Source organism: Dromiciops gliroides, chromosome 1, assembly GCF_019393635.1.
Source record: "Dromiciops gliroides isolate mDroGli1 chromosome 1, mDroGli1.pri, whole genome shotgun sequence".
Classification (NCBI taxonomy): domain Eukaryota; kingdom Metazoa; phylum Chordata; class Mammalia; order Microbiotheria; family Microbiotheriidae; genus Dromiciops; species Dromiciops gliroides.
Genome location: NC_057861.1, coordinates 361473025 through 361488514, shown reverse-complemented (window position 1 = coordinate 361488514; position 15490 = coordinate 361473025). Strand labels below are relative to the sequence as shown.

Sequence of the window (15490 nt, the reverse complement as noted above, 5' to 3'; positions counted from 1 at the left end):
TTTATCTGTAAAATAAGGGTAATAGGGGCAGCTAGATGGCGCAGTGGTTAAAGCACCGGCCCTGGATTCAGGAGTACCTGAGTTCAAATCTGGCCTCAGACACTTGACACTAGCTGTGTGACACTGGGCAAGTCACTTAACCCTCATTGCCCCGCAAATAAATAAATAAATAAATAAGCAAACAAACAAACAAATAAATAAAGGTAATGATGGAGGGCTGTAGTAAGTATAAAATGAGATGATGTATGTACAGTGCTATTGAAATATAAACTATTTATCACAGTCATTGAGATTCTTGTATATCTCTGCCTAGAGGGCATGAATTCTTAGGATTTATATTAGGAAAATGAATGTTTAACAATGTTTTTTTTTAGAAATTATATTTTAAATCTTACGTATGTAATTTCCAAGCAGTTGCGTAGTCATCATAGGTATGTCTTTCTTTTAGAAAATGTCACACCTGTAAAAACCCAAATATAGAAAACAAATACATGGTGGGGTCAAATAAGCATTTCACAAGAGAATGTGAAACCATCCATTTTAAATAGCTGGGTCCTCTTGTGCATTTAAGATTGTTTGATTCATCACTGTAGTTTTCAGAGTATAACATTTGTGGTAAATAAGTATGAGTGTGGGGCACACCTGTATTGAGATCATAGGAGTTCCCATAGGTCATGGAATCTACCACCCTAGTCTCAAGCCACCTGGACTGCTCTCTTGTTTGCCTCCTTACCTATCTGATCAATCTTTCTGAATCTTCAGTCTGAGCTAATCTATATTTACAGGGTACTAGGTTTTACCTCTACATTCTGTCTTGGCAGCCATATCAGTTTAATGATTATCTTTCCACATGCGGCTCCATTTTCTTTTTATTCTGCTCAAATTTGTCCCTTGAGTGTCAGCCCTGGATCACCAGCTCTCTATTGGATATTTCAAATTGGATATCCTGTAGACATCTTTAACTCAACATGTTCAAAACTGGACTCATTATCTTCTCCTCTTCCCAAACTCATGACACTTAGCTAATAATTCATTTCTCATTCCTGGTTTTTCTTCAGACTATAGATTCATTCTTTTTTCTCGTTTTAATGAACACCTTCTAATGTAGTTAGTGTTGATATCATTGCCTTCAGGAAAGGAAAAAGGGGAATAGTATGTTAAAGCCAATGAATTATATTGAAATAGGCCTTAAGTTGCTATGGAACTCACTATGTTTTGAATCTGTTATTTCTGTTTGAATGAGTTGGGTAGAATCATTCTTTTTACTATTTTATTTATCACCTGTATTTTATCAGTGTTAAGAATTACTTTACAAGTTATAAACAGGTATGTAAGAGAACCAAATATTATCTTTAGTAGAACAAAAGTGACAATAGAAATGATGACTATCCCAAAGTCTGTGACCTAGGAAATGATAAAACCCTCTTCTGAATGTTCTACTTCTGCGCTCCTTCCTTACTTCCCTCCCTCCTTTCCAAGTGGACCAGGTAGAATGGACCAAACAGAAGGAATAATTAAATATGGAGGTATGGTTGATAGCACTTTGAGTTGAAAAGGATCTTGGAGATGAGGTGGTTAATTCAGTCTTATTTTATAAAAGGGGGGAAGCTCATACCCTTAGAGGTAACGTGATTTGTTCAAGGCTTTAGATGGTAAGTAGCAGAGCCAGAATTTGAACGCAGATTCTCTGATTTGAGTGCTAGGGTTCTTTTTATTATTACCTCTTAGGTTCTAAGAATTCTGTAGATTGCAGATAACATAAAAAAGACATTTGAGTTGAAAAGTTAGAGGAAGAAATGAAATATTCGGGTAATAAGAGTGAATAGGTATCCATTTTCAACTGAAGGAGTTAAAAACTTTTATGAGTTAAGTAAAATAGAAAACTCTAAAGGCAATGAGTTTTAGTTTGCATTGGAAAATAATAGAAGTTGAGTGAATGACTAAGAGGATAATGTTGTTTTTGTTTGTTTGTTTTTGTGAGGCAGTTGGGGTTAAGTGACTTGCCCAGGGTCACACAGCTAGTACTTGTCAAGGGTCTGAGGCCGGATTTGAACTCAGGTACTCCTGAATCCAAGGTCAGTGCTCTTTCCACTGCACCTCCTAGCTGCCCCTGAGGATAATATTTTTAATTTTCATACATATATTTATACTAATTTATAGACACTCTAGAGAAGGTAATAATTCTACTCTCTTTTCTATTATACATTATGCTTTCATGTTAGAACTGTGTTCAAGAAGGGAATGAAGCAATACTAAGTATTCGTTAGGTAAATGTTGTTTTTCCTTTAAAAAAATAGATGATTTAAATTTAGAAGAGGGAGCCCTCTGAACACAGGCATCTGGGTTAACTTTCTCTGTAGTCTTATATAAGAGGGACACTGAATAAGTGGGCAATACCTATGTAATGGCTGCACCTGAAAGATATCTGTGCCTGCCTCCTCTGCAAGAGAATGTTTTACATTATTTGGAAAACACATTTGTAGGTCTAATTCTTGTTTAAAAGTGTAAATGAAATTCTCCTTCAGTGTTTAATCTGAAAGGTTTGTAAAACTTTTGATAATAAACCAGTCATTTCTTTTTCCTTTGACATTGTATGGTGAGAACTCAGAAATAAATGTTGAAACTTCAAATGTTCTAAGCTTTCCTTTTAAATTAATTAAGTGCTCAGGGAGATAAAATAATAACTCTATCATATTTCTATAACATACAAAACACAGTCTTAAAAAAAATAAAATCAAGCCAATCTTTTTGCCATACTAGCTAAATATGCAGTTTGGAAAAGATACCAAAGACCTAAGACTGCTTAAATTAAACTCTTTTGATTTTTAAATGACTGCGGATTATTTCCACCTTCATGGCCTTTTGATACATCAAAACCTTTTACTTCTTCAGTTTATTTTCACTCTATATGGATTTGGAGGATTGTTTAAGCTGTGATAATGAACTTAATTTTTTGGTTTATTTTTTAGTCAAATAAATTTGTCCCCTTCCTCTAGCTTCTTTTATCTCTTGGCTCAGTAGGGTATTGATTTTTCTTAGAGTTAACTTGACAATAAGTAAGCCTTTGCTTTATGGGTCTCTATCTGAATATGGGTTGACACACTAACCGCTGTCCCAAAATTTTATATTATGATTCAGTGACATTGATTTTCCCATTGTTTCCACTTAAGTATGATTTCGTTCAAATTAGCTTTTTTTTTTCTTTTTTCTTTTTTTTTTTTTAGTGAGGCAATTGGGGTTAAGTGACTTGCCCAGGGTCACACAGCTAGTAAGTGTTATGTGTCTGAGGCCAGATTTGAACTCAGGTAGTCCTGACTCCAAGGCTTTTTACAATATAAAAGCAGTCCTCCATCTAGATCTTGTTATAAGAACATGTTTCAAATCTCACTTTGATATTCTGTAATGCCTTAGTTTCACTAGCGTTTCCCCAATCCATGTTACAATACTAGAAAGATCACAAAGCCAATTTAATTTATGGTGACACATTACATTTCACTGGAGGTACTGAAGGAGACTGGACTACCACTATTCAGGGGTGCTACAGAAGGTATTTGTGTATCAGGCAGTGAGCAGATTACATTTAGATGATTTGTTTAAGTCCCTTCCAACTTGAGTATTCCCTAGTACTGTGAATGTAACACTCATCTTTCAAGAAGTTTAGGTCAGATGAAAATCTTTCTTTTGTTAAGCTACACTTAACCCCTCATGTAATGACCCGCACCAAAAGCTCTGAGAAGTGATTGCTTATAACAGAGGAAGCAGATGGGGGAAGGTGGGGAGAGTAGATGTACTAACTCATAAAACAAAGCAATCTCTGTGTGTGTGTGTGTGTGTGTGTGTGTGTGTGTGTGTGAGAGAGAGAGAGAGAGAGAGAGAGAGAGAGAGAAAATGACCCACAGCAATTCAGTTTGAATACTTTAAAGAGACATGTATTAAAACCTTTCTATATCATAAGCATTGTGCTGGTCTGTGGTTGAGATGCAAAAATAACATACTGTCCAGTTCCTCTAATTATATAACTCCTTAAGTAGTAGTGTTAACAAATACACAAATAATGGGTGTTTAGAGAAGAATTCTGAGACTCTAGTTTCATAGAAACCAGGAGAAAGGATATCCAGAAAGAAAATCACAGTGTGGTATTCCAAGACAAATTAGAGATAGTAAAGGTAAGAGAAAGATCATTTGCTATGGTGATCAAGAGGTCATTAGAGACTAGATCATTAATTGGGGGATTTGAGAGCTTAAGCTGTAGCTTTACTACTGAATTGCTATATGACCAGTCACCTTTCCCTTCTCTTTCACAGTGCAGTTTGAGGAACAAATGTGTACAGAACTTTTTTATAAACTATAACGTGCCATACAAATAAATGTAAGGAATTCTTTATAACAATAAAGCAATGTTTTCTTGTAGTATATAAGATTTAAAGACAAATGGTAGTATGTCATCATTTTTAGAAAGGTTTCCCCCAAAATAATTAAAATAGCATCCAAAAACAATTAAAATAGCATCCAAAAACATTTCAGTGCTTAAAAGAAGATGAGCCTCAGTTTCATGAAAAATGCAAGGAAAGCATCTTTCAAAGGATGTAGAATGAATAAGTTATTCATATATTTTTTCTCGATACCTTGTTAGCTGAATGAGGTGCTGTGTAGTGGTAAGGACACATTTAGTGTGTTATATTCAAAATAAGGTTTAGAAAAGGAAAAAGCAAGATCATTTGTGAAATTCTATTTATAAAATCATTTAAATTATAAGTATAGCTTATGTTTCCATTTTGCTTTACATTTTCCAAGGGTCTTTCCTCACAATCAATGTTGTGATTGCAATGTAACAGAATATGCTTATGATTCTTAAAGATATTATACTCCTTTAATTATACCAGAAAGTCTCCTCTTCTAGGAAACCTAAAGTATTTGTTGGTTTCACTCAATTAAATACAGTATTATCTGTGAATAGGAACCTTTGGTGAATTCTGATATTAGCTGTGAATACTCTGTTGTGATTCTGTACAGAACATTTTTCAAAACACTGTCAAGCAGGCAAGTATATGTTTTCCCATTTTATGCCTTGCTAGTTACAAATACTTAAGCACTCAATAAACAGTTTTCTTTGTAGTAATGTCTATTATATCTTTATATACTTTTAATATGTGTGAGAGATACTTGTTTGAGGAGAACCTTCAAAGTTATAGTCATACTGTCAGACGGTGTTTTAAAATCATTAAATAACAGATATAGCATGAATTTGTATTCTTTAGAAATTAAATAGACAGAACCTATTTCTGTGTTCTGGCTGCTTCCCTGCTTCCAACAAACCTGCCTATATCTCTCCACCATCCTCAGCTTGCTCATCTTGCCTGTCTTTTACTTGACTTTTAACTCCTTCTTAACATGGGCCCTGCTTCCATGCTACACTGTTCCAAGCTTCAGGGAGTCCCAGGTGATATGATTTAAGGAGGGGCAGGTTCTTCACTTACCTGGTCTATGCTCTGGTCTGTAAATAACCACAGATCAACTTGCTAATTAGCCAGGCTACAAAATTTTTTTTTGCTGTGGTTGTTAGCTGCAACAAGCCTGCACCCCTCCCCGACCTGGGCCTACGTTGCTCACAATTTCTTCCTGGTTCCTCACTGGGGTAGGGCAGCCAAATTCCTCCTCCTCTCCCACAGACACCCCTGTATGTCCCCCTTTCCCCCTCACCCCCAGCCATTCAGTCCTCTCACCAGACTGTGAGCTTAGTTCCAGAAGATGGAGGCTCAGGGCTAATTTTTTCTGGCACAGCCTGCCTGGGGCTAGATCTGTGTCGGTGTGATTGTGGGGTTGGACTCCACTCCCAACCTGGCACAGCAGCCCCCTCCTGCCGAGTTTCTAAGTTGTCTTTGTCTGGAAAATAATATCAGCTTGTCTTTTTGTGGGTTCTGTTGCTTCAGGGGTTGTCTTATGACTGTGTTTGGAGTTTTTTGGAGTAATTGTGTCATGAGCTCTGAGATTTAACTCTCCCCCATCCTCAGAAAACCCTCTCATTTCATCCATCCATCCTTGCTATCATCCTATATGATTTCTTATTTTTGTGGCTAAACTTTTTGAGAAGGCCATCTACAGTTGGTTCCTCCTCTTCCTTTCATTTCATTCTCTTCTTAACTCTTTACAGCCTGGAATCTGACCTCATCATCCAACTGAAACTATTCTCTCCAAAGTTACCAGTGACCTAGTAATTGCCAAATCTAATTTCCTTTTCTCTGTCCTTGTTCTTCTTTGCCTCTCTGCATCCTTTTCTTGTTAACCACTCTCTTCTCCTTGATAATCTCTTGTTTCTAGGTCCTCACCTGCTCCTCAGTGGACTTTGCTCAGATCTTTATACCTACTAAAAGCATGTGTCCTCCACTGTCTTAGGACCTCTTCTTTTCTTTCTTCCTTTTTACTACTTTGTTTTCTGATCATATCATCTCCCATGGATTCAGTTGTCATTACTGTGCTGATGATTCTCAAATTTACTTATCCAGCTATACTCTCTCTTTCCTGACCTCTAGTCTCTTGTCTGCAGCTGTTCATTAGACATCTCAAACTAGTTGTCCCATAGACATCTTAAACTTAAATTGAATTCATTGTCTTTCCCCAAGGCATGGTGTACCCCAAGGACACCATGTTTCTAGTCACTCAGGCCCATAACCTAGGTGTCATCTTCAAATCTTCACTTTCTCTCACCCTCCATATTCAGTTGACAAGTCCCATGCAACATCTCTCATGTTCCCTTCCTTCCTTTGATACTATTAGCCTGCTAGTCAGTCCCCCTGCCACAACTTTCTTCCCACTCCAGTCTATCCTCCCTTCAGCTGCTTATCATTGATCTTCCTAAAATTCAGTCTGAACAGCATCAAGCATACCCCACTCTTTCCCTTCACACAATAGACACATAACAAATGCCTGTTGTTTTGAATTGACTAGTAAATAATTCAATTGAATTATTTCTTTTTAACATTCATTTTTTAAAATTTTGAGTTCTAAATTCTCTCTTCTTTCCAGCCCTTCCTTCACCTATTGATAACTTAAGCAAATATAAAGTCATATGAAACATTTCAGTATTTCAGTATTAACCATGTTAAAAACAAAAACAAGAAGAACAAAGTCAAAAAAATATCTTCAAATCTGAGTTCATCAGTTCTCTGTTCAATTGAATTACTGAAGCTGTTCTTTTAAAAATGAGTAACATTTTATGATATGTTGATTATAATAATATTAAGAAGGAAACCTATTGAGAAGAAGCTGTAACTTGGTGGGGGAGGGGTGGTTATCAAATATAGTGATATGCTTTTAAAAGGCAGCATAAACATAATCATAGGTTGTGCCACTTAAAAAGAGAATATGATTGGTAGATAATATCTTAAGTTATTACCAAGCTGATGTACTAAACTATGGCTTTAAAAAAATCAATTCCATTTACTTAACTTAAAATTGAGAGAGAGAGAGGGAGAGAGAGAGTGAGAGTGAAAGCAAGCTGAAATAAATCCGGTGCAGATTAGACTTGGATAGATCGAAATATAAATTCCATTTACCACATGACCAAAAAATCAAAATTATGAGTTTCTAGGAAAGAGATTACATTTTTTCTTTATTTCTTTTAACATGGTAGGGAAAACACATTTTATAAACCACAGAGGGATGTTATTGTTTATGTTTTTGTCTTGGCATAACTCATACTTGAATTACTTCTGCTACCTCTGCCCTTACCACCATCATCTTCCTTCTCCATATGCACTGCAGAAAAGGCATAGAGAATGTTACACAACCACTAAAGTTTGTTACCTAGTCTCAACTTAGTTCTCACTGCCAAAAGGCAGTTCTTACCATCTTCTTTACTTGAATTCTTTTTCGTGACCTACAATGTTTGTTTCAGACCTTCTTTCTTTAAGCCTCCCACACCATCCCTAACCCTTTGCTCCTGGCAGAAGACTTTGCCTCATACTTTGCTTGCTAAAGAGATTTTTCCCTGAGCTTCCATCTCTCCCTTATTCTATATTTGGAATCCTGTGATATTATCCCCATTCTCCCTTCCTGTACTCCTATGTTTGATAGAGAGGTGGCCCTTATTACCAAGGTCAATCCCTTTACCAGACCTCCAAACCTAGCCTCTCCATTCTCTTACAGTATATTGCTTCCACAATTATCCTCTCCTTGTCTAAATCTTCAGTCTTTCCCTGCCATTGACTCTTTCCTTGTGCCCTACAAAAATATCAGAGTGTCTCTACCTTCCTTAAAAAAAATCCTCACTTGACTACATCTTCCCCTTAAGCTGTTGTCCTATATCTCCATTTCCTTCTTTCTCTCATTTCCCAACCCTCTGCAGTCTCCGTTTTGATCTAATCCGTTAACTGTAACCACATTCTCCAAAGTGATCTCTCTGCTAACCTTGGACATTCTTCACTACTCCCTCTTCCTGGATATTTACTCCTCTCTGGGTTTTCATGACATGGCCTACCTCTTTATTCTTCCACCCTTCTAGAAAATCTTCTCAGTTCTTTTTCCAGCTCATCAATCGTGCCCTGCCCTGAAACTGTGGATGTAACCTCAAGTCTCCATCCTGGGTCCTCTTTTCTCTCTATACCTATTCTCTTAGTGACTATAACTTCCACAGATTCAGTTATCCTCTTTGTATATATCCCAGATCGATGCATCAGTCCCATTCTCTCTCCTCACCTCTAGTACCAGATCATAAACTGCATGTGTCCCAGATGTCTCTCAAATTTAACACGTCCGCCCCATTTTGAACTTGACTATTTCTATCGAGGGCTTGCAACCTGAGAGTAATCTTGACCCTTCACTCTCCCTCAGCCCTCACGGCCATTCTGTTGCCAAATCTTGTGATTTCACCTCTACAGAGCTACCACCCTAGTTCAGGCTGTAATTCCCTGGACTACTGAAATAACCTAATTAATCTCCCAACCTCAGTCCTTCTCCAATCCTTCCTCCACATAGCTGGCAGAGTTATACTCCCAAAGCACAATTATGACCCTGAGCCCCTTTAGAATCACTTAATGAACTTTTTTTTTCCAGAGGAGGTATTTTTCCCCTCAATCTGGCTCTAGCAATACTTCCAGGCTTATTATAGATTACTCCTCTCATGTGCTCTATGAGCCAGCCACACTGGCTTTTTGTTTTTTCCTCATAAATGTTAGATATTCCATTCCATTTCCAAGCTCCATTTCTGCCTAGGATGTCCCCTCTTCCTAGAGTGCGCACACTCCTCTTCTCTCTCATTTAGAATCCTAGTTTCCTTCAAAACTGAACTCATCTAGTATGATATCTAGCAGTGATCTAGCTCCTCCTCCTATCTAACACAAGACCTTTCCTGGTAACACCCTACTGCTGCCCCCCTCCCCATCCTCCCCATCCACCAAACCCCTATTACCTTCTATTTACTTTGCATTTGCATTTATTTATATGTATACATGTTGCTTCTTCTAGAATACATGTTCCTCAGTTATTACTTGGTCCATTTTTGACTTTTTATTCACAGTTGTTGGCCCAGAGTAGTTGCTTGATATGTGTTGTTTAATTGAGATTTACTGGTTCTATTGCTCACTTGTTATGGTAAATAAAACAGCATTAACTTGAATTGTTCCTGGGAAGGACTTTTTGGGTTGGTCATTTAGTACAACCCACTCACTTGACTGATGATGAGATCTACAAATATTAAGTGATGTGCCAAAGGGGTCACTACCAGTTTAATTGAAAATTTAGGAGTAGAACAAGGTCTCCTTTGCCTTTCTTCTTCTTCTTTTTTTTTTTTTTTTTTTTTAGTGAGGCAATTGGGGTTAAGTGACTTGCCCAGGGTCACACAGCTAGTAAGTGTTAAGTGTCTGAGGCTGGATTTGAACTCAGGTACTCCTGACTCCAAGGCCAGTGCTCTATCCACTGCACCATCTAGCTGCCCCATCCTTTGCCTTTCTTGAAGGACTCCTATTAAAAAAAGATTCGATTCATGATTAATTGTGGCTCCAGAAGTGAGAACTAGGATAAAATGGGTGAAGGGAGAGAGGATATATATATATATATATACACACACACACATTTATATAGTGTCTACTGCATGCCATGTACTGTGATAAGTGCTTTTTACAAATATTGTCTCATATGATCATCACAGCAATCCTAAAAGGTAGATGGTATTATTAACCCCAATTTACAGTTGAGGAAACTGAGGCAGAGGTTAAGTGATTTATTTGCCCAGGGTCATAAGGCGATTAAGTGTCAAAGGCCATATTTTATAACTAGCATTTATATAGTTCTTACTATGTGCCAGGTAAGAATTTTACAAATATTATCTCAGTTAATCCTCACAACAACCCTAGGAGGTAGGTGATATTATTGTACCCATTTTACAGATGAGGAAACTGAGGTACACAGGTTAAGTGACTTGCTCAGGGTCACACAGCTAGAGGTGACTGAGGCCATATTTGAACTAAGGTCTTCCTGAATCCTAGCCCAACACTGTCCACTGTGCCATCAGCTACCTTTCTGGGTTATATGGAGGCTGATTTTGGCTTAGTATATGGACAAACTTTCTAACTGTTAGAACAGTCCAATAACAGATTGGGCTCCTTGTAAGGTATTGATATTATGATCACTGGAAATTTTAAATAAGAAGCTGGAAGAACTTTTGGGGGGGGTCACACAAACTATTAAGTGATGAACATTTTCCTGGGGTGTTTTAGAGGGCTAGAAATCAGATTAGATAACCTCTAAGCACCCTTAAAAGCTCTCAATTTATTGGCACGAGATAAGATGAGGTTAAGAGGAAGTACAACATGTAATTATACCCCCTGAAAATGTTAGATAACAAATAAACCTGACCTTAATACAAAAGGCATTCTCAGTAGTTATCCAGACAGCATTCTTTATTTCAGTTTTGTGTGTTCAGACTATATCCTACTTTTATAGTGGGGAGATACCCCATTAGAATTCATAAAGAACTGCTGTAGAGTTAAACCGTTCCCTGGTTTCTTTTCTTATAACAATACCTAGAATTTATATAGTGCTTTAGAGTTGGTAAAGTGCTTTCCACCGTCACCTTGTTCTGTGTCTTAAGAGAAGATTTCAAGAAAGGAGGGCAGAAGTTCTTGGTGGTTGCTTTCAAGCTTGTGAATCATTGTGTTTCTCCTCCATGTGTATTTACAGACCTATATTGGGTCCATTATTGCCTCGGTGAATCCTTACAAGACCATCCCTGGCCTGTATGACCAGTCCACAATGGAGCACTACAGCAGGCACCACATGGGAGAGATTTCACCTCACATCTTCGCAGTTGCTAATGAATGTTACCGCTGTCTCTGGAAACGGCATGACAACCAGTGTGTTCTAATCAGGTAAATGGATGTGATTTTAATAATTCAGCATTCTGCTTGTATGCCTTAAACAGAGTAATGTGAGAGCATCGTCATAATGTAGACTGGGGAAAGGGGCCAAGGATTTTCAGGGGGAGGCAATAGGGGAGGGATTGACAGGAAAGAATGAGATGAAGTTAGCCAAAAACTACTACTTGGCTATTTCCCCATACACCTCTTGAATTATTGGGTTTCTGAGGATGTAGTGTCACCACATGCTCCAATTATCCTGTAAAAGAAAACATGCTTTGCTTACATACTTCTTAGAATAATTAAATGGAAAAAATATTTTATACCCACATACTGTTGCCTTTTGAATGACTACTTCCTTCATTATAAATACCTTTTTTTCCTCTTTCAAACTTGGGCATGCCTTTTTGAACAGTTCGATAATCTGTTTTTACTAGGTTTGAAAATTGCATCTATCAAAAGATCTTTTGGGACCTCATTTGGAAAGAAACACCTACAACTTGTTATTTAACTAAAGATAATTATTTTACCCAATTTCTTCCATTGTTTGACTTTAATTGCTCTTTAATTTTATGAGGATTTGAATTGTGTTCCATTTGCTCTCTTCAATACTGTTATTCCCCTAGCACTTCCAAGTTGAAAGTGTTTCACACTTATGGAGCCAACTTTTGCCCTCACATAGAGTCATCTCTCATTGATTTTTTGGCAGCCTGTACTATGCCCAGGCAGGAAAACAGAATGAGAGCCATTTGGCACTCAGAAGTTGCCAAATACTTTTATTAACACACATTGATTTAGCTGTTTTCAGTTCCCCTGTCTCATCCATGAAACTTCCTCTCATCTTTTTTCATCTAGTGAAACTAACCCAATAAAACAAGTTGGCTAGAACCACATGCAGTCTAGCTTTGTACTCAGAAGTTTTATCTCCAGGGCAGCTAGGTGGTGCAGTGTATAGAGCACTGGCCCTGGATTCAGGAGGACCTGACTTCAAATCCAGCCTCAGATACTTGACACTTACTAGCTGTGTGACCCTGGGCAAATCACTTAAAAACCCAATTGCCTCACCCAAAAAAAAAAAAGAGAGAGAGAGAAGTTTTATCTCCTCTTCTTATCATGGAACAGTATTGTCCTTAACTCCTTCTGTTTTAGTACCCAGATTTAGTTGAATCAAAATGGCATGTGTTTAAGTATTTGGTTGAGGTGTCTCATCAATGCACTTATGCCTCACTAAATAGGACTCTGATTTCAGAATCTTTAATAACCCGACAACACAGTCCTGAAGTTTGATGGGCATATTGGTTTAGTGAAGTGGCTTAAGAGTCAAAAAGATCTGGGTTCAAAACCCAACACTGACATCAGACTGGCTAAGTGAGCCTAAGGTAAATGAGTTAACCTTTCAATTCCCTTGGCAATGTTCTAAGACTCTAAGTTTCAAAACAGTTGTAGATCTGTATCTGTGGAGGGAGATCCTCACCAGGCCTGCTCTGCACCAGTGATATCACAGGTTCAGACCCACCCCCACTGCCACCCAAAAAAAAAAAAAGCCTTCACAGATAGAAACTACCTCAGCCAATGCAGATCACACTATAGTCTTCCTTGCCTGGGGTCACTGAGAGATGAACTGATTTTCCCAGGTTCCCACATCAGCAGCATATGTCAGGGACAAAAACTCAAGCCCAAATCATCTGGACTCTGTATAACTAAGCTCTCTTTATACCATACTATGCTGCCTCTCAACTTTGCATTTCCCATGGAAAAAAAGGTTTCTTACTAAGCATATACTAATGAAAATACTGACTGAAAAAAAGCATTTGTTAATTATTATTATGAGATCTACTTTAGGGGAGAGGGGAAAAAACTAGCATATAAGCTCTATTAAAAATAGATGCTGTTAATTCCAATGAGTCTTATTTTGGTAAAACAAACTACTAACAAAAAAACAGATCTCTCTTGGAAAACTTCCTGAAAAGTTGTTCTTTGTACTTGAAAGTAATTAAGATGTATTTCCTTAAAAATCCCATGATGCTTCTCTTTTGAAAACTAACCACAGCCTCTTCCTACACCCCCCATTCCTCCCAGTCTTCCACCCCTTGGCCAAGTCTAAATTTCTTCTCTTTTATTGTATCTTACTGCCATCAAAGTTTAATTTCAGTTGTTTATATTGGAGCCTTATGCTAATTATATTCTCAGGGTCCAAAGCAACCAAGACCCTTTGGCTCAGCATCAAGGTAGCTCTTGCCCTGTAATGAATCCCATTCTAAAGTGTTATAAAGAGTGAGCTTCTCATGTGGAGTCCAGAGTACTTGCTGAGACAGGGAATACAACATTTGCTAAAGGATACTTGTGAAAGAGTTGACATAGAACTGTTCTACTTCTAGATGGGTTTTAAGACAGGCAAACAATGCCTTCTATCTAATTTTACAGATGAGGAAACTGAGGCTGGTAGAGTTAAGTGACTTGCCCAAGATCACACAGGTAGTGAAGTGTCTGAGGCAAGAGTCAAACATGGGTCTTCCAGAATCCAAGTCTAGCACTATATCCAACTTCCAGGACCTAGCAAGCAAACTCAAGGCAATTTAGGTAGCCAAAGCCACTTGTATAAGTAATTGGACAGAGATTCTAATCTGGGTCTTCCTGATTGTAGGTTCAGGGCTTTTTGTACTACAGTTTTATTTCTTTTTCTTGGGTTATTAAATAACCAATAATATCATTAGGGAAAAAAGAGACCACAAATCCATCTGACAGAGTAACTTTGGAGTTCTAGAGGGAAAATTGGAATGTGATTATTGTATATCTTCATGTATACTTAAAATATTGCACTGTAGTACAACTGGGGAAAGCTTCTATTGTATAATGTCAATGTGAACATTGTCATTTTATCTAAATAAAGCTACAGTAAACTTTCAGACTTGGGAGAGATTTTAGATTAGAATACTTTACTTTTTAATATGTATTTCTTTTAGAATTTTTACTAGAACTTTTTCTTTGAGAAAAAGGGGGAGAAAACCATTTTTTAAAATGGGAACAACTGTAGTTTCCATTTAGATTTCCTTGAGCATAAAGTGCCCTCTTGTGGACTTACTCAGTTTTGATCCTTTAAAAGCATCCTCTCACATTATTTCTCATATGCCTGCCATGCATCATAGACTTTATAAAAAGTGATTAGGCACAATAAAAAGCACCTGGATGATGCTGATTGATCTAATCCAATACCCTTAATTTACAGATGAGTAAACTGAGGCCCAGAAAGAGAAACTACCTTGACTTGAATTTACAACAAATTTCAATCTATCCCGTAGGTGCCTTCTGTGTCAGTCAGTTTGCCATAGACTGGGGATACAAAACCCAAAATGAAACAGCCCTTTTCCTCAAGGAAGTTTCATTCTGTTTAGGGGATATAGCATGTATCCAAAAAATAAATGTATGATTAAAGTGGGGGGAAAGTGTAGCGATCTCATTAAATGAAAAGTAGAGCTAAAAGATGGGCTTCTATGATGGAGTGTTTCTCCTCACTCATTTGGGGTATTGCCTTCCCCTTGGTCCCTCCAAGGTGACCTATGATGTATTCGTATGTAGTAAGGCACGGCATAGCTGGTGAATCTTAAGGTAAGTAGATAAGTGAATATTATGTATCCTTTGAATTGCCCCAGTTGGTATCTTCATCATTCTTTGATGATTTTCCTCTCTTTGAGGCATGAAGGCTAGAGAGATTTTGATGCCATTAGTCACCTGGAGGGATTTCTGATCCCAAATGTGACACAGGATTACTTTTATTTCCAGAGATAATTATAAAGGGCCAGAATTGAATTAGTTGCCAAAAAACATATGCTTATATTGCTGGGGCAACTGGGTGACTCAGTAGATAGAGCACTGGGCCTGGAGTCAGGAAGACCTGAATTCAAACAGGGCCTCAGATACTTAATAGTTGTGTTACCCTGGCCAAGTCACTTAACCCTGTTTGGCTCACTGTAAAATGAGCTAGAAAAGGAAATGGCAAACCCTTCCAGTATTTCTGTCCAAAGAATCCCAAATTGGGTCATGAAGAGTCAGACATGATTGAACAACAACAAAATCCTTGTGTTGAGAGTTCTCCCATCCCCCTACCCCATTGACACTGGGCAATATATTTCCTGTGCAAT

At 37.7% G+C, this 15490-nt stretch overlaps 1 protein-coding gene across 1 annotated transcript in view; it reads left to right on the top strand.

The window, feature by feature from the left end:
- Positions 1-15490, top strand: part of MYO10 (myosin X) — a 246035-nt gene that overhangs the window by 116321 nt on the left and 114224 nt on the right. Inside the window, exon 4 of the mRNA XM_043971604.1 lies at positions 11176-11363. Coding sequence (XP_043827539.1) covers positions 11176-11363 — 188 coding nt within the window. The remainder of the gene's footprint in view (positions 1-11175; positions 11364-15490) is intronic.